At 41.2% G+C, this 23,898-nt stretch overlaps 1 protein-coding gene across 6 annotated transcripts in view; it reads left to right on the top strand.

Annotated features, from left to right (window-relative positions):
• PHACTR4 (phosphatase and actin regulator 4) overlaps positions 1-23,898 on the top strand; it is an 87,017-nt gene that overhangs the window by 23,707 nt on the left and 39,412 nt on the right. For 4 of the 6 annotated variants that reach the window (XM_087876913.1, XM_087876915.1, XM_034413617.3 and 1 more), the window contains exon 2: positions 1,909-1,966. In XM_087876913.1, coding sequence (XP_087733039.1) covers positions 1,909-1,966 — 58 coding nt within the window. Of the gene's footprint in view, positions 1-1,908; positions 1,967-20,705; positions 21,228-23,898 lie in introns of those variants that run through there. The other 2 variants (XM_034413616.3, XM_087876914.1) reach the window with 2 other exon arrangements.

Raw genomic sequence — 23,898 nt, 5'->3', positions numbered from 1 at the left:
AGGGGTTGCCACAAAGTAGAGGGAGTCAAGCTATTCTCCAAAGCACCTGAGGGCAGGACAAGAAGCAATGGGTGGAAACTAATCAAGGAGAGAAGCAACCTAGAACTAAGGGGAAATTTCCTGACAGTTAGAACAATTAATCAGTGGAACAACTTGCCTCCAGAAGGCTCCAACACTGGAAATTATTAAGAAGAGATTGGACAACCATTTGTCTGAAATAGTATATAAGGTTTCCTTATATAATATATAATATAATATATATATTATAATATTATATATATATAATATATAATATAATATATTAATATAATTCCTTATATTAACCAGGGGAGTGGTTAATGGGAATTCTGGGCATTGAAGTCCACAGGTGTTAAAAGTTGCCAAGGTTGGACACCTCTGCCTTAAAATTCCATTTTCATTTCATTTGTCCCTAGAACATTAGTCTATTAGGCAGCTGGTTCATCCAGGGTGGCCTTTGGCAAACTTGAGATAGAGAGTACCGGTAATCCTCGATTTACGACCACAATTGAGCCCAAAATTTATGTGGCTAAATGAGACATATGTTAAGGGGGTTTTGCCCCATTTTGCAACTTTCTTGCCGCCGTTGTTAAGTGAATCGCTGCAGCCGTTAAGTCAGTAACCCCAGTTGTTAAGTGAATCTGGTTTCCCCATTTGTCTTTGCTTGTCAGAAAGTTGCAAAAGTTGGTCACATGACTCCGGGACGCCACACCGGTCATAAATACGAGTCAATTACCAAGCATCTCAATTTTGATCATACGACCATGGGGAATGCTGCAACGGCCGTAAGTGTGAAAAACGGTCATACGTTGTAACTTTGAACGGTCACCAAATGAACCGTTGTAAGTCGAGGACTACCTGGGATGTGATTTCTGGAGAGGAATTGATTGCTTCTCGTTAGCCTCTCGCACGCACTTCTTTCTGTCAGCTTTCTTCTCGAAGAGTTCCTGGAGGGATTCATTTTCCAAGTATAGAAAAGCCTCTGGGTATGGTAGAAGCCGAACTGGGTAAACATCCTTTTTTCTTTTTTTTTTTTGAAAAAAGTTTTTTATTTGTATTTTTCATCAACATGTTTAAATGTACAGTCTTTTACCCATCCTTACACATTGTTTGTTCATCTTCTTCTTTAACTTCCATTAGGTAATTAATTAATTATTTGTTTGGGTCTGTTCTTTTACCATTTCCTTCTTTTGTTTTACGACAGCCTTTCCTTTTTCCCTTCCCTTCTTTCTCCTCCTTTCTTTCTTCTTTCCTCATTCTTCCTCTCCTTTCCTTTCCTACTTCCTTTCCTCTTTCCCCTCTCCTCTCTTCTTCCTCCCCTTCTTGCCCTCTCTCGTACTCTTCTTTCCCCTTCCTTCTTCCTCTCCTTTTCCCATTCTTCTTTTCTCTTCTTCTCACCTCCCAACTCCCCTTTGGGTAAACATCCTTAAAAAGGAAGTGAAATTGAACTACTTTGGAAGCATAGAAACAGAATTGGAATGTGGGTCATAATGAAACCACAGCGAGGGTATTTAATGTGCCTTTTATTTTTTCTGGTTCATGGGTTTGTGTTTCTGGTTCGGAGTGTGATCCAGGATATGTCCCTTTCTGACAGTTCATGGGATTGTGGAGTTGGGACTGCAAGAATCATCTAGCCTGGGGTTTCTCAACCTTGGCAACTTGAAGATGAGTGGACTTCAACTCCCAGAATTCCCCAGCCAGCTGGCTGGGGAATTCTGGGAGTTGAAGTCCATTCATCTTGAAGTTGCCGAGGTTGAGAAACACTGGACTACAGGGTTTTTTTTTCCCTCCCTCTTTGCAAAATGTCCAGTTTTGGAAGTTCCCCAAGTTCACATTCAACATACTGTAATTGGACATTTTTTTTTTCCTAATTGCTTTTTTCTTTTGTAGGACTGGCTCAGCTCCTCCACGGAACTCAAGATGTCACAGGAAATGGAAGATACCATTGGTAGGTGCTCTTCGGGGAGTTGAGTTTCATTGTTTCTGATCATTGATTATCTAATGTTTGAATCGGGGGTGGGTGGGTGGGTTTCAGCTCAGCTTTGAGAGTCTTTATTGTGCCGTGCAAATGGCATGGTTATGTTTTGAATAGGCTAGCAGCCCTTATTCAAAATAGGTGTGTTGTTGTTGGCGACTGAAGAATTGGATTGTTGCCCACGTAGCTCTGAAACATTAATTCTTTGCAAGAAAGTTGCTGTCGCCTTAATTTTATTACTCTCTTTACTTTTGCTTTTTATACTTTATAACTGATCCAGAAAAACAAATGTCCAGGGCTTTGTGTCTGTGTACAGACACAAAGGTCTGTGTACAAACCTTAGCTTTTAACATATTGCAATTATAAATTAACCAGGTATTATTACAGAAAAGTCGTTAACTTTTTTCCTAATTGGCAGAAGAATGAAGCTGATCGTTAAATTTATTTGTGCCAAGAAAGCTTAAGTTTTAGATCTATCTGATTATTTGGTAAGTTTGAACAAATGCTATGAATCAAATGCTTGACCCTATACACCCATAATGGCGAACCTATGGCACGCGTGCCACAGGTGGCACACGGAGCCATATCAGTGGGCACGTGAGCTCAGCTCCGGTGTGCATGCACATGCTGGCCAGATGGTTTTCGGGCCTTTTGGGCCCACTGGAAGTCAGGAAAAAGACTGTTTCCGGCCTTCGGAGGGCCTCCAGGGGAGTTGGGAAGGCAATTTTTGCCCTCCCCAGCCTCCTAGAAAGGCTCTGGAGCCTGGGGATAGCGAAAAACGGGCCTACCTTGCCATCGCATGCCAAAAGTGGGGGGAGCGCGGGGGGTCGCAAATGCATGCACAGGGGGTGGGGTGCATAGAATTGTAGGTGTGGGTACACACGTGAGCGACCCCCCGCACTCCCCCCACTTTTGGCATCTGATGGCAAAAAGGTTAGCCATCACTGCTATACACGAATCTATATTAGTAATGGTTGTCCAGAGAAAATTAGATACTATATATTGCTTTAGAGCAGGGGTGTCAAACTCAAGGCCGGATCCAGCACGGGGCCACCCTGGAAACCAAGGACTGACCTGCAGCGTCTCTGCCAGCGAAAAAGGAGCTTGGGAGGGCTGTGTGTGGCCCTTCCAAGCTCCATTTTCGTTGGCAGAGGATTGCAGGAGGCCATCACAGCCAAAACCGGAGCTTGGGAGCCTGTTTTTGCTGGCAGAGCCACTACAGGCACCCCTGACATGACGTTGAGCTGGCCACGCCCCCTGGTCAACCCCCCGTCACTCACCCCACCAAGGTCAAACACAACCCTGATGCAGCCCTCAATGAAATCACATTTGACACCCCTGCTTTAACGCTTTCAGATTTTGACTTTGAAAAGTCTGGAATAACTTTTCTCCTTTGGTTTGAAAAATATGTAACATACAATTTCAAAAACCTGTACAAATCCTAGATACAAGTCCCACTTGTTGATCACATGACCACAGGACACTATGACTATTGTAAGTGCTAGGACTGATCATAGTTAACTCTTTCAGTGCTGTTGTTGTGGCCTGTTGGCTGCCGGCTCCTCCAGCAGCAGAATCAGAGGAGGAGGAGGCGTGGGAGTCAGGGTCAGCAGCAAGGCAACCTGAGAGCTCCGAGAGAGAAGAAGGAATGGAGTTGGGAGAGAGAGAGAGAGAGACAGAGAGACAGAGGCGGAGCCTGGGCCGTCCGTCAGCCCTCAGATGGAGAGTCAATGGCCCACAGGTCTGGAGGTGGCTGATGAGGAAGAGGAGGAACAGCTGAGTCCAGTGCCTGATGCTCAGAAAGCAGAGGAGAGGAGAGGAGAGCAGTGGAAATCCATGGGCTGATCCTTGGGAAGGAAGAGCCACCCTAGCTCTGGGGATAAAAGGCAGGGGATGGAAATGAATAGATGTGGCAGACAACTATTCATCTTTTGGGCAGATGGACTTGTTAGCCTGCAGTGAGAGAGAAACTTTTTGCCAGGGCTGCCAGTGCTCCTAATAAAGGAATTTTTGAGTTAACTTCAGAGGGTTTGTCGTGTTTGGGGAGCTGGGTCAGAACAGCTGTCATAACTTAGAACATTCACTAAACAGAGTGATTGCTAAGCAAGGTTGTGATTTGCCTGGTTAGCTAGACGTTGCACAAATTCACAGTGTGGGTGTTTTGCTGTCCCCACTGAGGCTGCCATCTAGGGGGTTGGGAATCAGGAGGCGCTGCTCTGTGGGGCATCATCCCAAATCATCATAATGGCAGGGGGTGTTTTGAAAAAAAGGCCACCTTGGGACACCACAGCAGTTGGCCTCCAAAGCTCTAATGAACTGGTTGACGCCTCCTGTGGCTTCTTGCCTATTTTGGAGTCCGTAGACTGAAGTGTCTTCAGTTGATACAACAGAGCTGCTATTATGTGCTGCGATTGTTCTTTTAATTGAATGTTCTGGTGGTTGATAATGTCCTCTTTCCTCTGGAGGTTTTCGGCAAGCCCTTCTGTGGCCGTGAGCTCTGTACGCGCTAAGCAACAGTGGCAGTTAGAACTGTCATCACTGGTTATGTTTAAAATCTTCTCTAGAGTGCGGCAATGAAATAGCACAAAATTTTATCCTTTCTTGAGGATTTACAATCAATGCTCAAATCTCCGCAGCTTTGGAATTGGACGTTTTGAAAAGGGCCGCTCAAGTAGTCCAACATGAGAGAGGTGGTAGCTCACTTTCAAGATTTGGTGATGTTTGCAAGTTTTTTTTTTGTTTTTTTTTTTGCAAAAAAAGGTGTTTTCTTTTAAATTTAATTTGAAGGCCTGCAGATGGCATCAGTTTGGTATTGTGCTGATGGGTAGCTGCTGTCTCCTGAGATATAGATAGATAGATAGATAGATAGATAGATAGATAGATAGATAGATAGATAGATAGATAGATAGATAGATAGAAAAGAAGAAACAACCATGATCACACATTGCTCCTAGAAGCACAAGGCCGAAGACACCAGCCTGAAGATGACGAATGAGATTTCGTCGAAACGTCGCCAAGATACTTCCAATTTTACGCGGGAGAAAACCCAAATAACCAAAGACCTACATAGATAGATAGATAGATAGATAGATAGATAGATAGATAGATAGATAGATAGAACAAAAGAAAGAAAGAAAGAGAAGAAAGAAGAAAGAAAGAAAAAAAGAATGAATTCTTTATTGGCCAAGTGTGATTGGACAATTAAGATTAAGTTTAAGATATGCCGTCAACTGCTACATTTCATACTAAATAATTTCATGTGCTTGCCAGTTTGACAAGCCACAAGTTGGCTTTTCATATCAGTGTTTCAAGTTTGTCCTGTTAAGGCATGGCTGGTTTATCTGGTGTTATTCTGCTATTGCATTATGTTATTGTGCTGTTATGTACTCAAGGCACTAGAGGGCATACGTGACTTAATATTTTGTCCCAAAGGTGCTTTTCCAAATCTCCACTTTCTCGTTTTTTTCCTTGAAAATGTTTGGCTTCTCCTCCAAAGAGTTCTGACTGAATGGACTGGTTGCAAGTAAATTTATTGGTGAGGACGTGGTGGCTCAGTGGCTAAGACGCTGAGCTTGTCGATCGAAAGGTCGGCAGTTCAGTGGTTCAAATCCCTAGCGCCGCGTAACGGAGTGAGCTCCCGTTACTTGTCCCAGCTTCTGCCAACCTAGCAATTCGAAAGCACGTAAAAAATGCAAGTAGAAAAATAGGGACCACCTTTGGTGGGAAGGTAACAGTGTTCCGTGCGCCTTTGGCGTTTAGTCATGCCGGCCACATGACCATGGAGACGTCTTTGGACAGAGCTGGCTCTTCGGCTTTGAAATGGAGATTTAATTAATTAAATTAAATTAAATTAATTACATTTATATGCTGCCCCTCTCCGAAGACTCATGAGCACCGCCCCCTAGAGTCAGGAACGACTAGGACATATGTGCGAAGGGAACCTTTACCTTTACCTTAATGTATTAGTACTAAAAACATTAGTAAATTTGAATGACAATTTTTCTAGGCAATCTTGCTTCCTTGGTCATTTTAACCAATTGTAAAGGGGCTTGGGTGATAAATCATTCTTTTGAAAGGCTGAGTATCTTAAGGCAGGATAAGTATCAAATAAATAAATAATGGCTCATTGCTCTTTAGCTTCCTCTAGGACAGGGGTCTCCAATCTTCGCTACTTTAATACTTGTGGACTTCAACTCCCAGAGTTCCTCAGCTAGCAAAGATTTGCTGACTGAGGAACTCTGGGAGTTGAAGTCCACAAGTATTAAAGTGACCAAGGTTAGAGACCTCTCCTCCAGGAGTCATACCAATCAGTGCAAAATAAGAATTAAATTCCTTGTGTGTCCAATCACACTTGGCCAATAAAAATATTCTACTCTACTCTACTCTACTCTACTCTACTCTACTCTACTCTACTCTACTCTACTCTACTCTACTCTACTCTACTCTACTCTTCACTATACTACACTACACTACACTACACTACACTCTACCCTACCCTACCCTACCCTACCCTACCCTACCCTACCCTACCCTACCCTACCCTACTCTACTCTACTCTACTCTACTCTACTCTACTCTACTCTACTCTACTCTACTCTATTCTATTCTATTCTATTCTATTCTCAGTGTGCTGCTTTCCATTACCAAAATGGAATGGGGATTTTAAAAGGTGCAAGTAGTGGTACATCCAGAGACATGAATAAATCTTCTGTATAAAGTCTCCATGTTCCTCTTGGAAAGTCTTGCTGAACAAGCATTTAGAAACTGCCAGAACTGGAGGGTTGTCATATACACATGCTAACCTTTTCCCTAATTAAATAATCAGGAACAGCCTCCTGGTATGCAAAGAATGAGCACTTGGAAATATGATTGCTGAGTCACTATTCCAATTAAGTTACCCAAGTTAGACTTTGCAGAAGACTGGTGAGAAAATGCTCCAGAAGAGACATCAAGTCGGTCATTAAGTATAGGGAAATTCCATCCGTTGTCTACAAAAGATCCGGTGGAGGAATGTACACAGCACAAGATGTATACCTCATACGATATAGCTAACACTATGGTTACTTTACCAATGTTAGCACAATGAGCCTGGATAGCTCAAAAGACAGAGCTCTGTAATTTAACACCAGCTGTCTGCAATTAAAGTAAGATCGAATCTCGCCAGGCTCAAGGTTGACTCAGCCTTCCATCCTTTCTAAGGTAGGTAAATTGAGGACCCAGTTTGTGGGGGCAATAAGCTGACTTTGTATAAATATACAAAAGAATGAAGGCTATTGCTTAACGCATTGTAAGCCGCCCTGAGTCTCCGGAGAAGGGCGGCATATAAATAAAAAAAAAAGGCAACATATTAAATCAGCAAATTAAACCATATTGTGTATTTTATTGCCTTCTTACTTGGCCATTGAAGATAATGGCATAATCCAAAACATAGAGTGGCCTTTTGGATGCATTCACACCCCATTAACCTTCCTTCTTTCTTCCTCCTTCAATTCTGATGCAATAGAGTACTACAGCAGAATTCTTTGTATCTCATTTTAGAGATTGCTCATTCTAAAACTTTTAGCTGAGAAGTTTCAAAGGAAAGCACGTGGCTGAGTATTCCTTAGGAGCAGGGGTGAAATCCAGCAGGTTCTGACAGGTTCTGGAGAACTGGTAGCGGAAATTTTGAGTAGTTCGGAGAACCGGCAAATGCCACCTCTGGCTGGCCCCAGAGTGGGGGGGGGGGATGGAGATTTTGCAGTATCCTTCCCCCAGGAGTGGGGAGGGAATGGGGATTTTGCAGTATCCTTCGCCTGGAGTGGGGAGGGAATGGAGATTTTGCAGTATCCTTCCCCCAGGAGTGAGGAGAGAATGGGGATTTTGTAGTATCCTTCCCCTGGAGTGGGGAGGGAATGGAGATTTTGCAGTATCCTTCCCCCAGGAGTGAGGAGGGAATGGAGATTTTGCAGTATCCTTCCCCTGCCATGCACACCAAGCCACGCCCACCAAGCCACGCCCACATAACCGGTAGTAAAAAAAAATGGATTTCACCACTGCTTAGGAGTCATGACTTGAGAAATATGATAAGAAACCCAGCTAAGAAGGGAAATTCAGAGCAAAGTTGTAGAGCCAGCATTATTCACAGCTACTGTGTAATGCCAGAGGTATATTTCTCCTATCATAAAATCATAGAAGAGACTTCAGAGGTCTTGTCGTCCAACCCCTGCCCAGGGCAGGAATCCTTATTCTATGGAAGACAAATGGTTGAACACCTCTAATGATGGCAGAGTCTCTATGTCTTATGTGAAAACCAACCATTTGGGGTTAGATTGTCACACCAGGAAGACTTTTCACCTGGGTTCCTTCTTCTGGGACCTGTAAAACTGATGAAATTATTGCTATCTGCCATGAAAAATGTCAGGGTTAGGAATCAGAATGGATGTCTCTACCTCGAATGTAACACTGTGATAGTGTTTAGCGCTCCAGAGAGCCTAAAGCTTTTCACATTTATTATCCAACTGTAGTAGAAACAGTGATTAAAAACAGTCACTAGATTCAGCCACCGGCATCTTCTGTGATAAGGTGGTAGGCGTGGGAAAAATAATTGGCCCGAGGATTTGGAGCGCAGTCAACGTAGACAATATGGACAACTGCCTAAAATGGTATGGCAACACCTGGTGTTCTTGTCTCTATATGGGGAGGGAAATTGTTAAGCAAGAGGGTGGCTGATCCTTAATAAGCTAATGAGATCATAACGGAGGTGAAATCCGATTGTTCACGTTCATTTCTTAATTCAGCTCTGTTCCACATGGATCCTTTTGCAACGGATGAGCCTTTGTAGGTTTCATAAGGGTTGGAGATGTCACCTCTGTGGCTTTTCACGCTTTTCTTCTGTTTGTCTATCTCTCAAGCATAATAGATGGCGAGAGAATTTGTGGACATGGCATTACAATGAAAAACAGTCTCTGACTCTTAATTCAACTCCCTTGCATTCAGCTTGTGTTTTAATTAAAAAAAAATAAGACCTGCCTTAAGTGCTCTGGCATTAATTGCTACTCTACTTCGGTCACAAGTTGATTGCTTAAAGCAAAATCTAAACAGCCAGAAAGGAGACTCCTCCAAACTTTGAAACCCAGGCGTGTGAATGCCGCTCTTAAAAATCAAAACGGAAGGTATGGTATTTAAAGGAAAAACAAAGAAGTCAGGAAGGATGGAAACTTGCATCTGGTGGAGGATAACCTCTTAAGCAGCCGCTGTTCCTTTCACAAGAAGGCAAATCCAGCAGTGCCCTGTTTACCTGTTTCAGTCACTGTTATCATTCGGGGCCAGTTTTCCTTTTGTTCTGCGAAATGCTCTTGACATTGGGAGCAGCTGTTATTTTATTGTCAGAAGGGCTGGATCCTCGGGGTGTAGGGCTCCCTCCTCCTCAACGTTTCCATCATGTTTGAGAGATGCAGATCCTCATTCATTTGAATGACGTGTCAGATTTCTTTAGGTGGTTCCAGCCTTTGCTCTCATTTTATAGGGATGGCTTATTAAGCTGCTTTGCTTCTCGCGCCTACAATTTGTGGGTGCTCCAACACCGGAGGCTTTTAAGAAGAGACTGAAATGTTGTAGGGTCTCCTGCTTCAGCAGGGGGTTGGACTAGAAGACCTCCAAGGTCTCTTCCATCCTGTTCCGTTCCACTCCACCCCACCCCACCTCACCCCATCCCATCCCATCCCATCCCGAGGTGGTATTCAGCCGGTTCATACCGATTCAGGTGAATCGGTAGCGGTGACTGCGGGCCGCCTGCCCCGGCGTAATACCATCCTAATTAGCCATGTTTTCGAGGCCAGGCGCATGCACAGAAGGTGCTCGTGCGAAGCACATGCACGGAAGTCTTTTATTGAATAGCCCGAAGGCCTTTTCAAAAAAAAAAGAAAAGAAAAAGAAAAAGATAAAACAGTTACAGAAATAATAGTCTAAAAATATGATATATGACATTAAAATTTAACAATATCAAAGTTCAATAACTAAATTTCCAAAACTAGATAACCCAAATAAGATAGCTCCTCTCTAACTCAGCTCATCTTTCTTACAATCAATGAAATTCTTTTCAATATAACTGGCTTGTATTGCTGTCATCCTTTTAAGATAGCGAGTGATAGCCCTTACCAGGGGAGGAGAGTCTGCCTTCAATAGAAATGATAATTTATGCCTTATATTCCAGTGGGGAAATTTATTTATAATTGGGGACAGATATTTCTTTCTTACATGCACGGAAGGTGCATGTGGGCGGAAGGTGCACGTGGCGAACGGGTGGTAAGAATATGTGAAACCCACTACTGATTCCATCCCATTCCTATCCCAATCCCCACCCCATCCCCATCCCCTTCTATATTCTATTCTGAAGAGTACTGTTGTTCTGTTCTGTTTTTTCTGAACTGAGAGTAGTGCTTTCAGAAATCTGGAGGAAAATTTTCCACAAGTTCCACTTGCAAAATTCCCTATACTCCAGAAGAGTTTTTAGAGCATGTCAATTATGTTATAGCCACGTTTGATCACAATGGGAAGAATGGAGGAACATTTGGGAGGATGCTGGGTGAGAAGAGCCACTATAGCTCTCAAGATCTTACCTGCTCAGAAAATATTGGCTGCCTTCTTTGTTCTGTAAAGCATAGCAACTGGGTAATATCAGCATTTTTCTGAAATATAAAGGAGCACTAAAGATGTCTGGAAGAGATGTGATGGCTCAATGGCTAAGACGCTGAGCTTGTCAATCAGAAAGGGTGAGCTCCTGTTACTTGTCCCAGCTTCTGCCAACCTAGCAGTTTGAAAGCACGTAAAGAATGCAAGTAGAAAAATAGGGACCACCTTTGGTGGGAAGGGAACAGCATTCTGTGCGCCTTTGGCGTCTAGTCATGCCGGCCACCTGACCACGGAGACGTCTTCGGACAGCACCAGCTCTTCGGCTTTGAAACAGAGATGAGTACCGCCTCCTAGAGTCGGGAACGACTAGCACAAATATGCGAGGGGAACCTTTACCTTTTAAAAGATGTCTGCACAGGTAAAAAAAAACATCTGCAAGGAAACAGCCAAGCTCAAAGAGCATCAAGGATTCCATAATCCAGGGGAAATTTTGATCAAGGAGCTTCTATAACTCAGTACTCTGCTTTTTTTTTTCTTCTATGCCCAATTGGGTGGTTTTTCCCACAGTGGTTACTTCCATGCTATTTAACTGCTTTATAATAGTCTTTTCTTCTTTTTTTCATGTGACCCGCTTGAAGGCTGCTGGGTGGAAAACAAAAACAAATGATTTGCTAGGAATGTGTTAACTGGTGAAATTCAAAGATTCTTTTTCAAAACTCTCTGTGGGGTGGGGTGGGGTGGGGTGGGGGGATTATTTTAAACCTGTTTAATTTTCTAAGATTTTGTATTCTAAACACACTGTCACCGTTCTGTGTTGCCATTCAGACGTTACAGTTAATCGCAATCATAATTGAGCCTGGAATTAACAGTCGTAAGTCATTGCAGTCATTAAGTGGGTGCCTACATAACCACAACTAATTGAAAGGCCTTTTTTGCAGTGGTCGTTAAGCAAACGTGCCGGTCTTTAAGCAAATCCATTTTTAATTGGAAACTGGAAGTAAACTCCAGAACCTGGCAAAAAAAACCCATTGAAAATCACAATCATTTGACCAAAATGACTCTAAAAGTGAGCTAATTGCAAAATGCCCCAAATATGGTCACATTAATGTCAAGGGCGTTGTATGTAGCTGTCAGAACTTCAAAATCGTGCCTAAGTACTTTTTGAAAGGTCCATCAGAACTTAGAGCAGTTGCTAAGCGACACAGTCGTTAAGTGAGGACTACCACGTTTCCCCAAAAATAAGACCCTGTCTTACATTTTTTTGAACCCTGAAATAAGCATTTGGCCTTATTGCCATGTGCTCAAAAGTCTGATTGGCTTTATTATTAGGGGATGTCTTATTTTGAGGGAAAACAGGGTACCTGTACTGAGTCACAACTCCAGCATTGCTCCTACTGGCTAAAGTTTTGGAAGATGTATGCAGTTCAACATCTTCCAAGGCAACTGGTCCTTCAAGTAATGTTTTCCATTACTAATAAGTAAACTTACCGGTCCCTGTCTGCTTTTCTCAGAGTGGCTTCCTCATCACTTGCCATCTGATTCTTCAATTGGAAAAGGGAAGGTTTGAACACAGTACCTTCCATGGACAACGGATGTGCTCTATCTCGGGATTGTGCCCCTCCCATGTGAACACAAAATATGCCCCAGAATGTCTGTCTATTTTCATCAATACCTGAATTGAGGAGGGAAATCTATAGGTGCCACCGCTACTCCTAGTTTTAATCAAATTATACTGTAGGAAGAAATATCCTTCTGGGTTCAGCTCCAAGTGGGGAAAAAGACACTGGAAACATGGAGACTGCTTCAAAAGATGGTTTAATGGTGAACAGGATCACATGGTTTGAGTTCCTGAACAGAAAAGGGACGAGATGCAGTGAGTCCCCGGGTTTTATGCCCTCTCTGGCTTTGAACTTCCTGAGGCCCAGAAAGAGTATCCTGATTGGTTGTCAGACTCCCAGGGGGTGGGGGTCTTAGCTAGCCTTGCTGGCTGATGTAATCTTCCCAGGTGCCATGTGGTGAGTTTCTGTTGCTAGATGGGTCCCATTGTGTTGCAGATGATGGTCCTTTGACAAAGATTGAGTTTCTGCCTCTGGCCCATTGACAAAGGATGGGGGCAGGAAGATGGGAGCTGCTTCGTCTTTAAAACATGCTTCTCCATTTCTCATCCAGGGAAACATAATATTCTGCCTTTTTAATATTTCCTAAAATATTTCATTGTTCTAGGAAAGGGGTGGTGGGTGCTAACTTCCTACAATACACTTCTCTGTAGTTATCCGAAGGGCTTTATAAGCAGAAAGGTAAGAATACCTGTGTACATCTCAAACACTAAGGAAAGCACCTTTGGAAATTCTATCACTGCGTAGGAAGTACAATAGCATAGTATATTAGTGCCCGTGAGTGTGGGCAGATTACTGGATCTCAATAATTATTTTGGCAGGCATTCCATAATCATCTTTTGCAATTATTTTGTCTGGATCAGTTAGCAGCAGTAGGCATCGATAGACAGGAAGGGAACAGCTCCATGTTTTACCTGCAGCTTACAACATTTTTTTGTTCACAGACATAATGGGGGAAGCCTTTGGGGGGGGGTTGCTGTTTATGTTAGGATCTTGCAGCCCTGCTGGTTTTCAATCTAAAAGATGGATTGAAGCCCATCTTGTCACAGGTGTGACAAGGGCATATCATTAAAGAGAAAGCTGTGATGGGATCAGCCTATACAGCACTAGGTTTGTAAGGAGTGGAAGTTGGAGAATTGGGAGGAGTGGAGGGGGGTGGGATGATTCACAACATAAATAAGATTACAAGATCAGGCTTGAGATGGCAAAATCTAATAACCTTCATCATTTTTTTTGGCAGATATACTGGGGACTTGTAGTAACCTGAATGGAGAGGTTGTTAAACTGGAAGGATTTCTTCTGAACACTCCTGTCTTTGGGCAAATATTTATTCATAAATTGTTTCAGAAGGTATATTGATGCAATACACAATGAGGACAACCCTGTAATTATGTTTAGATTCATGTTAGGTGGGAACCCTTGGAAAAACATCTAAGTGAACTAGTGTGAAGTATATACTGTACCTTTAAAATCCATAATGAAATCTAAAAAGCCTTTTAATCCCTTCATTTTCCTCTTCCGTGTGAAAAAATTGTAGTCAGTTGTTCTTTGAAAAATGCTTTGTAATTTTTTCTTTTATGTACACTGAGAGCATATGCACCAAGACAAATTCCTTGTGTGTCCAATTACACTTTGCCAATAAAAAATTCTATTCTATTCTATTCCAAATTAGTGACTGGTGGTGGCCAAAATCTTCTCAAGAAATCAGCTATTGACCTTATAACTTTGCAGTTGAACAAGTAATTTCTCGCCCAATTCCAAACTAAAATTAGACCCAATTCATTTCAATATGAAAAAAGACTTAAAAGATTTACATTTAAAACAGAGTAAAAGAGCAAACCTACCTTGCAGGATTCTCAAGATGTGAATCTGGATACGATATGAGAGAACTAATGAATTAAATTGGAATAGGGCTGCCATATTTGGAGTATCTGAAGCAATCGGTACCTAGTACAGATGCATTGATAGATTACAGTGAACAATACTTTAAAAAAAACATGACTTTGTAATCTTTCTCTTTTTCTCTTCCTTACAGAAATGCTTCCTTTTTCCATCTAATAACCCTTATTTCATATTAACCATGGTGTCACATATTAATTCAGTGCACAATGATACTGGTCCTTTCTTCCTATCTATTTAGAAACTATTGAAGTTCTAACTTCAATATTAGATGATTAAAAATGGGACACCTATAAAAACCAGTTCTCTAGACACCTTTCCTATGTTCAACCTAACATGGGTACAATCATTTTTTTGCTTTATTTGGTAACTGACACTTAACTGATTTTAAAGAATTTGAGGTCTAGATGCCTTGCCGAAAGCCATTTCAAAAACGCCAGTTCTGGTTTTAACTCGCCTTGCAAAATAATATGAATATGAATATGAATATATGAATATGAATGCCTTTTATTAATTGCATCTCCATGACGGACTTATGTCTTTTAAAACTGGTCTTAAGAGGACAGCTCAACTTTTCCTAGGGACTGCATTCTAGTGTCCAAATTACATTTTCTGTGTTTTGATCTTTTGTTATTTCAAAACCCTTCTAGGATTTGGGCTTTTCTCAAAGTTGGATTTGCTTGCATTTTCTGCCATGTAGGTAATTCAGTCTGCTTGGCAACCAGCGACAGGGTTATTATGCTTGAAGTATTTCATATTGGCCTTCTTGACATTTTGAGGCTCACAAGTGCAATCAAAGTATTTATTTACAATTTGCTTGCAATGAATTAAAGAAACTGGATATAAGACAGTATGCAGACTGGCCCTCCTTTGTCTCCAAAGTATAAATATTTATCTTTTATCAGGTTGAGAAGTATTCCTTTGTGTTGACTGGTGAAGTAAGTTGGGATTTGAAGAGGAAAAAAAAGGTGTTTGAGTGAACTGGAAATGAATCCGGTTCACCTCAATGCGGAATGGATTTTAAAATGTATTTATTGGGCTAAGGAAGCTGAATGTTAACACATTTGAATATTTGCATTTAAATTCATTGGCTTGGTATGAATGGTTTTAAGCAAGGCTTGTGCTGCTATTGAAACCAGATTTCTGGACCTGGAATTTACAGGGGGCTGATGGATCTTGATCTTGTTAGGGTTTTTTTGATGCCATTTTCAATTTATTGACAAATGTACCTTATGTCAAATTTAATGGGAAAATAGTTTTCTAAATCTCTAAATTCAACATTTTGGTGCTGCTCCTTGTTTCAGACTCCAGGGGGGGTGCTCTTTTGAGTTTTTTGCAACATGAAAGTTTCTAAATGCAGTTAGTTGTTTAGAAAATGCAAGTTTGGTAAGAAATTTTTAATAGAGGATTTTTTTCCCTACCAAAGGGAGAGGGAAAGCAAGTAGCTAAATCAGACTCTAAAATGCCACCAGTGGTGGTCATGATTGGAAGACATGGTTTGCAGGCAGAAAACCCAAAATTCAATTTTCAAAACATTTAAATAGGACTGGCAATGCCTCTGCCGCCCATCAATGTTAACTATCTGACTGATGGACTGACTTTGTATAAAGCATTTCCTTAAATTCCTGTGACACGTTCATGGACAGCTTATATGGAATTCAGTAACAACATTTTCACTTTTTAGCTCCATTATGCCTAAAGGAAGTTTCACTTATAGGGAATTGATTTTTTTAAGGTGCCACTCAACCTTTCCCCAGGGGCAAGTAACAACGTTTTTTTGATCTCATTTGTCATTTTAAGGAAACCATTGTTGCTTCTTCACATATTAGAATGGAATGCAGAAAATCACAATGCCACTCTAGAAATCTCTATGTCTTAGTGTGGAATCCAGGTCTTCCAGATCAGAGTCCAATGAACTCTGTGTGACACAACTAGTTGGACTAAAGTTGGCAGGTTGCTGCTCCTACTGATATTCTCTCTCTCTCCCCCCCTCTCTCTCCCTCCCTCTCTCTCTCTCTCTCTCTCTCTCTCTCAGAGGGAGGGGGAGAGAGAGAAATAAGGAAATAGCCATTTTTTTCCTTGGTGGGTGTTTGTTTACATTGGGTTTGCATACTTCCTTTTCCAATCACTTTTGCAAATTGCTTCTTAACTGCATTTCAGTTATTAGCTTCAATATGTTTTACAGCACCAGATGAGTTTCCTTCAATTCTTAGAGAAAGCAACTTTAAAGAAGTTTTAAATACAAGTTTAAGGACTTAAAAACATAATTTTTTTGGAATAAACAACAAAAGAGTGATTTTGGAAAGTTACAATTGGGCTAATGGCCTAGATGAATTGGAAATAAAATGAAGAAACTCTTTAAATTCTTAAAAAAGTAGGAAATGCTATTCTTTTGAATTTAAACAAGAATGATAGGATGGGAATTTGAAGGTTGGACACTAGAAGGAACTAAATATTACAATTAAAGGAGAAGAACACTTAAATTTGACTTACAAATACAGAATGGAGCAAAATACTTCATTATTGTATTAAATAATATTTGTGAACAAAGGACCCAGAAGTTAATTTTAAGAGTGTCTGCCATTCTAGATAAAGTGTTTAAAAGATGTTATGGAAGTAGAACAAGTTTTACCACATAAAAGTGAGGCTGATTTCAAAGTGGATTTAAAAATGACAAGCTACAAGGATGATATGGAAAGAGATGCTACACTGGATATACAAACAAAACCAGCTGATGACTTAATAAGTAAATGAAATATACAAATAACAAAGCAAAAAAAAAAAAAAAAGCAACCTGGATAACTTTCCTGTGTTGGATTTATAAAAGAGACCTGTTAAAGCTCTGGAGAATTTTGAGAGCAGAATTTTGTGCGAAGAGCCAAAGGAAAAAAAATGAAAAGAAACCAAAGTCCTAAGACATTATTTGAAGGGATTAAAGACCAAGATTATTCAAACTACAAGGAAGGAATATAAAGTTGGCTTATTTGATCAAAGTTAAAATAGATAAATTGTTATCTCTGGTAACCTTTAATGGACTTTTGCTGACCAGGTGTGAACAACAAGGCTTTAAGAATTTTGTAGATAACGTGCACATAAATAATAATCAGAGTCCTCCCCCACTTCCATTAGGGAATATCCAGAAAAGTCAGATGTGTGGTTTTTGGGGTATACTGCATTTGTTGCATTCAGGGGAGATGCCCCTGCCTTATCTGGAGAAGGTAGATAGCCTTAGTGACCCACAACTTTGTTATGCGCAGCCTTTGGATTCCAGTAATGTTTTCTACTTAAAAGTGTCTTTTATTAGGAAACAGAATGTGGTATAAAGCCTGCACTAAGGAATCAAGTAGAGTGCATTATATAGCATTGGTATTTTTGATCTTGGTGCCATCAGAGTTTGTTGAAAGTCAGCTCTCAAAATTGCATAGGTAGCTAGATCACGCTGACTGGAATTTCTCTTGTTGAATCCAGAGGCCATCACTGGATAGAATTTCTTTGGAAAAGGCTACACCAGACACACCTACTTGCTAATCTCTCTCATCCGTCTTGGGTTTGGCTGAGAAGATGTCTCCCCCCCCCCCCCGACACTTCCTCAAGCCAGGGAATTCTCTTATCTTTCTACTGAGATCCTGCAGTTTTGCCAGTCCTGGACTTTGTGTCCTTTTGAATGATTGTGTATTTAAAGGCTTTATCTGTGGGTCAGAAAAAAAAACAACTTGGGTTTTAAGGGGAACTTTGTGAACTAAATGAGCAAGTCCCGTGTGTGGGGTCGTTGGTGCTCTCTGAGCTTGGTGGTTTTATTTATTTATTTATTTATTTATTTTATTCACATTTATATGCCGCCCCTCTCCCGAAGGACTCGGGGCGGCTCACAACAATAAAACAATAAATCTGTTTCCCTGCAGATGTTTCATTACAAAACTAGGTTACGTTATCAGTGGAAGAAGGGAGTGGTGCTTGGGAGGAGGAGGAAGAGGAGAGGGAGGAGCAGCGGTGAAATCCGAATTTTTTTACTACCGGTTCTGTGGGCGTGGCTTGGTGGGTGTGGTGTGGCATGGTGGGCATGGCAGGGGAAGGATACTGCAAAATCTCCATTCCCTCCCCACTCCTGGGGGAAGGATATTGCAAAATCCCCATTCCCACTGGGGCCAGCCAGAGGTGGTATTTGCCGGTTCTCCAAACTACTCAAAATTTCCGCTACCAGTTCTCCAGAATCTGTCAGAATCTGCTGGATTTCATCCCTGGGGAGGAGGTAGTGTGGGGTCTTTGGTGGCCTCTGAGCCCGGCTGTTTTCCTGCAGATGATTCATTACGAAACTAGGTTACATCGGTGCTTGCATGTCACATGTCTGTCGCACATTTACAAGTTTTGTGGAAGTGTAATCTAACTGAACATATGTAGGAGGAGTGGCAGAACATAGGGTAGAGTGAAAAGAGGGATCAGCCTAGAATCCCTACATAGCCATAAGTGAACTAAGTTCCCCGCCCCCCCTTGAATTCCGTTGACCCATATCTAACTCAAAATGAAAAAGGTCTTCTGCAGTCATGACATAAGCCTAAGACTGAAAATCAGGCTTGTCAGATGTTACATCTTTTCTATCCTGCTCTACGGAATAGAGAGTTGGTCTCTGACAGAAAACCACTTGAAGAGACTAGAAGCATTTGAAATGTGGATTTACAGGCGGCTGTTAGGTATAACCTGGGTTAACAAAATCAGAAATGAGGAGGCGATAAGCCGCCTGGGAAAGCCAAGGGAAATCATAAAAACCATTAAAAAGCAAAAGTTAGCATATTTTGGACATGTGATGCAACGCCCGGAAAAATACAGCATCCTTCACTTAATCCTCCAGGGAAAGATTGAAGGCAAATGAGGCCCAGATAGAAGAAGAACATCATGGCTTCAAAACCTAAGGGACTGGTTTGGACAAAACTCAACAGCACTTTTTCATGCGGCTGTTGACAAAAGTAGGATTGCCAACATGATCGCCAACGTCCGATGACGGATATGGCACAAGAAGAAGAAGAAGAAGATATCTAACTCCAAGCAGGTGTGCATTAGTTGAGAATATTCCTGGGCATGGGTATGTGTACCTGTAAATCAGTTTAATTGGACCTTCACGTGTGGACCTAATCTTTTGGGTCTGACAATGTATGACTTTGCATTTCTTCTTAGATGAGATTTGAAAACTTGCCATTTAGACTTGAGTTTTGAAGTTCATGAATTTCTTCCTTTGTTCAAGGGCGTCTGGGTAGATCATAAAGATCACTTTAATAAAAAATATCTGCGGTGACATCTCATGGTTTCTAACAGTGCTTCAAAATAGCAGGAAAGAAATTATTGGTCCAGCTCATGGACAAAATAACAGGTCTAGAAATGCGTTAAGCGTAACATCTCTTCTTAACTTGCACAGTTTTATTGATATGCTATTTTGAGGTAATCTAACAAAAGGGGAATTAAAAAGCAAATTACAAATTTGATGACACTGGTTGATTGCAGAAGTAATCCAAAAAATAGTGCAGTTCTTCCTAATAGCCAAATACTTAACATTTACCCAAATTTAGTTTTCCTTTTCTGCAGAGTATTTTTCTATTTCTGTTAATATAGAAGTTGTAATCTTTTTCAAAAATTAAACTCTATATAAAGCCATAATGTATATTTATGGGGCTCTAAAACTTTATGGAAAAAGAAACTATTAATGCTTTGTTCTGGAACAGGATTGTTTCACAATTGCATGCATTATAAATGAGAAATTTTAATTTGGTGATAATTGGAGAGTTCTGAAGATACAGATAGGTTTAGTTTGAATCTCTTCCCTACTTGTGTTTATAAGATTAGTAAATTTAGCTTTTTCCTATGTGCAGCAATACAAATAAGGAAAAATAGGGATAATTCAATACATAGTTTACAAAAAAGATAGAATTTCAAGTTCTGACTCTAATTCTTAGCATGATCGTGTTATCTGGCAACGATGGGAATAAGCTAACAATAGGAAAGTTGATTTAGAAATAGAAGATAAAGAAATCCCATAGGTTTCTTGGACTTCGTTTTTCCTGGAAGACATTTAGCTTCTCATCCCCAAGAAGCATCATCAGTTTTCAGAAAAAGCACCTTTGGGACAACCATGACATGGATGACTGAGAATCTCCATGGACAGAAGATAAAAAAAATAAATCCCAATGAATGCTGCTTAAATACGTAGAATACATAACCTCTTAGATTCCCCTTTCTGGACTGAAAAAAATAATAATAATGATGTGAAGAACTGCATCTCTGCATCTACCAATATCCCCTCTGTGTTGACCGATCCAAAGAGCCACCTAATTCTCAATTCTGTCCTTCCAATTGGTACCAGAGGATGAGAATCTTTCTCTGTGCCCCCAGCCCCGGCACAGATCCTTTTTAATCACTCCTTTTCCTTTCGTGATATGGAAGAAGTTGGAATCTCAGGGGTAGCTAATCCATTTCAGATGGTCTCCGTCTCTCTCCCCCCCCCCTTTAAGAAAACCAGGGTGCTCAGATTTCTCCCTTCAAAGCAGAAGAATGACAATTAGTAGTGGCTTGTTTATAATCTGTTCGCCCGGCTGTTTGAAGTCTTCCAAACCCGTCTGCTTGTTCGTCCTCCTTCCAGCCTTTTAACTCCTGCCTTTAAAGAGCCCAGGGGATGTTGATTATTTGGCTTCTGTAGCTCTGACGTCTCCTCCTCCTCCTCCTCCTCCTCCTCCTTCATGAGATCCACCCCTAAGCAGAATACGCACTGTGGAATGACAGGCATTCCGTTCCTCTTTGGAGGGAGCTGGCATGGGAGCGTATTTATGAGAATTACACCGTGCCCTGAACCAGGGATACAGGACATACCGTGGCAAGAGCTTGGACCCACAATCCTGGACTTTTTTCTGACTTGGGGGGTCATTCGACTTTTGGGGGGGGGAATCTCGGAGTGAGTGGAGGGAAGCGGTGAAGTTTCTCCAACCCTGCGGAGTCTTGTCAACTTTCAGAGGCTGATGCCTGCTTCTCGAATCGGTTCGCCTTGTTCCTTCTCTCTGAGTCTAACTTGAAGAATAGAAGAATGGGACAGACGCGCTACTCAAGACCGGTATATCCAGCTCCCTTGGGTGAGTAATGGAGGGTCTCGTTGCAGCTGAAAGTGCAGCCAAGAATCAAATCAGGCCAAGTCAAAGCACATTTAAAAAGAGATGGCTAGGGTTGTGTAAGTCGGAAGGGCTTTGGGATTCTCAGAAGTGCTAAGGAGAGATTGTTTTCGTAATCCTTGCTTTAAAAACAAAGAGAGAGAGAGAGAGAGAGAGAGAGAGAGAGAGAATTCCTCCTTTGGAACACCTATTGCTCTGTAACTTGTACCTGGTATACTTTAAAAATCAGGGTTTTTGATCTTTCGCTTGTTGTTGCCAGAGTGGTAAATTTTTTTTTTTAAAAAAGAGTAAAACTTGGTCATCAGAAAATACCTATCATGGATTTTGCTTGGAGTGAAATGCTTCAGACAGGGAGGATGTGCTGATCTGCTATTTCTCCTCTGTATGAATGATACTTCATTATTAAAAGATTCATTATTCTAATCACCTACCATCCTGAAGCCATTTACTCAGTCATCCTTTACAAGGAGATTTAAAAAAAAAGAAAAAACACTGATTCATATTTGCTTCCATTTTCAATTTTAAAAAAAGCCATTCCCTCCACGATCTTACACTTTAGAATGAAAATTGACTTATTATCGAAGAAGGAAGGAAGGAAGGAAGAGAAGTTTCAGGTTGAAGATTGCAGACATTATCCTTCCAGTCCCGTCCCAGGGGTTTTAGGTACTATTAATGCCACATTAGAGTCGCTGCTGCTGTCTCTACAAAATCCCATAACTGTACATCTCTCGGGTTCTGATGAATTTTTTTGGCCAAGCAGAGAGTCAAAGAATTGGGGCAGATGCAGGGGAGACGTCTTGTGGTGCCTCAATTGAGGGCAGCTTTGGTGACTGTGGAGGCAATGTTCAGGACTGGGTAGGTTTTGCATTTTAAAGAGTTAACATCAGAATCGTACAAAGAATTATTTTTTTTCCTTCTTCCTCTCCTATTTAACTGTGGACCCAATTAAATCGACTAGGAAGCCATCCAGAACCAGGAGCTGACTAAAGATGCTGACAGTTGAGGTTTTTAATGTACCTGCCATTAATACATTTTTTTCACAGTACTCCAAACTCGAGTTAAGAAACATTTCTTAGCCTGACTCTGTGCAGGGTATATATATTGCACAAATTGGGTGTGACTTCAGTAGAGACAGTCTTTGATTTGGGAAATGAGCTTCAAGAGTTAAATATATTGGCAGCTTGTCTTGTGGCCTCTATTATAAGTCGCATTTTAAATCTCCACCTTCCCATTTTTAAGAGGCGATTTCTAATTTTGTGTGTCTGTGCACTCCCTGCTAATTTAAATTGCTAAATGTGTTTAGCAATTCCCTTATTTGCAAAAGAGCAGATTAGATAATAGCAGACAAATCCTTATGTTCTATTATCTTGTGTTCCCAGTGTTTAGAAGACTTAAACCAAAGCACTGATAGTTGAAATTAAAACAAAACAATTCTTAATAGCAGTTGATAAACCTTCAGTGTACTGTAGGGACCCAAAAAAGCCCGGTGAGATGGTTAGTACAGTATTTAGGGTGCAACATAACTTGTACGTATGTATTGCCTGTTCCATCCACTGTGCTTACCCGGTGTTACTGAATGAAATCAACACACCTGTTTTTCACCTTAGTTTCTTATAGATCATATTCATTCAGCAGAGACAGAATGTATATTTGCCCTTATTGCACATAGAGGTATATGTGGCATTTGTTGATGTGGCCGACACAGGTTACAATATTGGAAATAGCCCTTATTTTTCTGTAGCAGGTTGTTTTTCTTTTCAGGAAGATAGGTGGGGTGACCTTCCCCATACTTAAGCCCTGAGTGCACATAGTTTTGACTTCAGCAAACATATTGCAAGACAGTCTGGTGCTCTTGGGAAAGTGTGGGGAAACGTGGAATTCGGTTCAAACTTTAAAAAAAAAATAAATCTTTTCCAGCCAAGGGCTTTATCCAGCATTCTCTTGACTCATCCCGTGTGTGGGTTCCCGGTGACAGTATGTCCCATGCAAAGGATTATATCAAATGTGGATTTCACTATGCATATAATACATCATACAGTGTAAGAGACAGCTGTGGGTGTACAACCTGTGGGTCCCTGGTTGTGTGGATGGGGAATCTCTAGAGATTCTCAGTCATCCAGGTCATGGTTGTCCCAAAGGTGCTTTTTTTCAGGAGGCAACTGGACTTTCTTGTTTTTCTTTTTTGAAGACGTTTCGCTTCTCATCCAAGAAGCTTCTTCAGCTCTGGCTGGATTGTGAGGAATGGAAGGATTTATATTCCTTGCAGACAGCTGGTCATTTGCATCCTTTTAGAGCAGTGTTTCTCAACCTTGGAAGCTTGAAGATGGGTGGACTTCAACTCCCAGAATCCCCCAGCCAGCAGTGCTGGCTGGGCGATTCTGGGAGTTGAAGTCCACCCATCTTCAAGCTACCAAGGTTGAGAAACACTGTTTTAGATGGTCTTTGAAGCACTTGGAGGTTTATCTGTGTCCTCAGGGTCACCTGAGTGGTGCTCCTGATTCCTGTAGTCTGCAATTTTTTTCCTCTGGAAATCCATTCCTTATTCCCACACCATTCAAAGGTTGTTACAGGGAGGTTCAGTTTATTTTATTTCCTCCAAGTATTTGCTGCCACCACCAATATACTCTTGTTCCTG

Source organism: Pantherophis guttatus, chromosome 10 (assembly GCF_059756535.1).
Source record: "Pantherophis guttatus breed Tessera chromosome 10, ASM5975653v1, whole genome shotgun sequence".
NCBI classification, from domain to species: Eukaryota; Metazoa; Chordata; class Lepidosauria; order Squamata; family Colubridae; genus Pantherophis; species Pantherophis guttatus.
The sequence above is the reverse complement of the archived record's forward strand: the minus strand, read 5'-3'. Positions and strand labels throughout refer to the sequence as shown.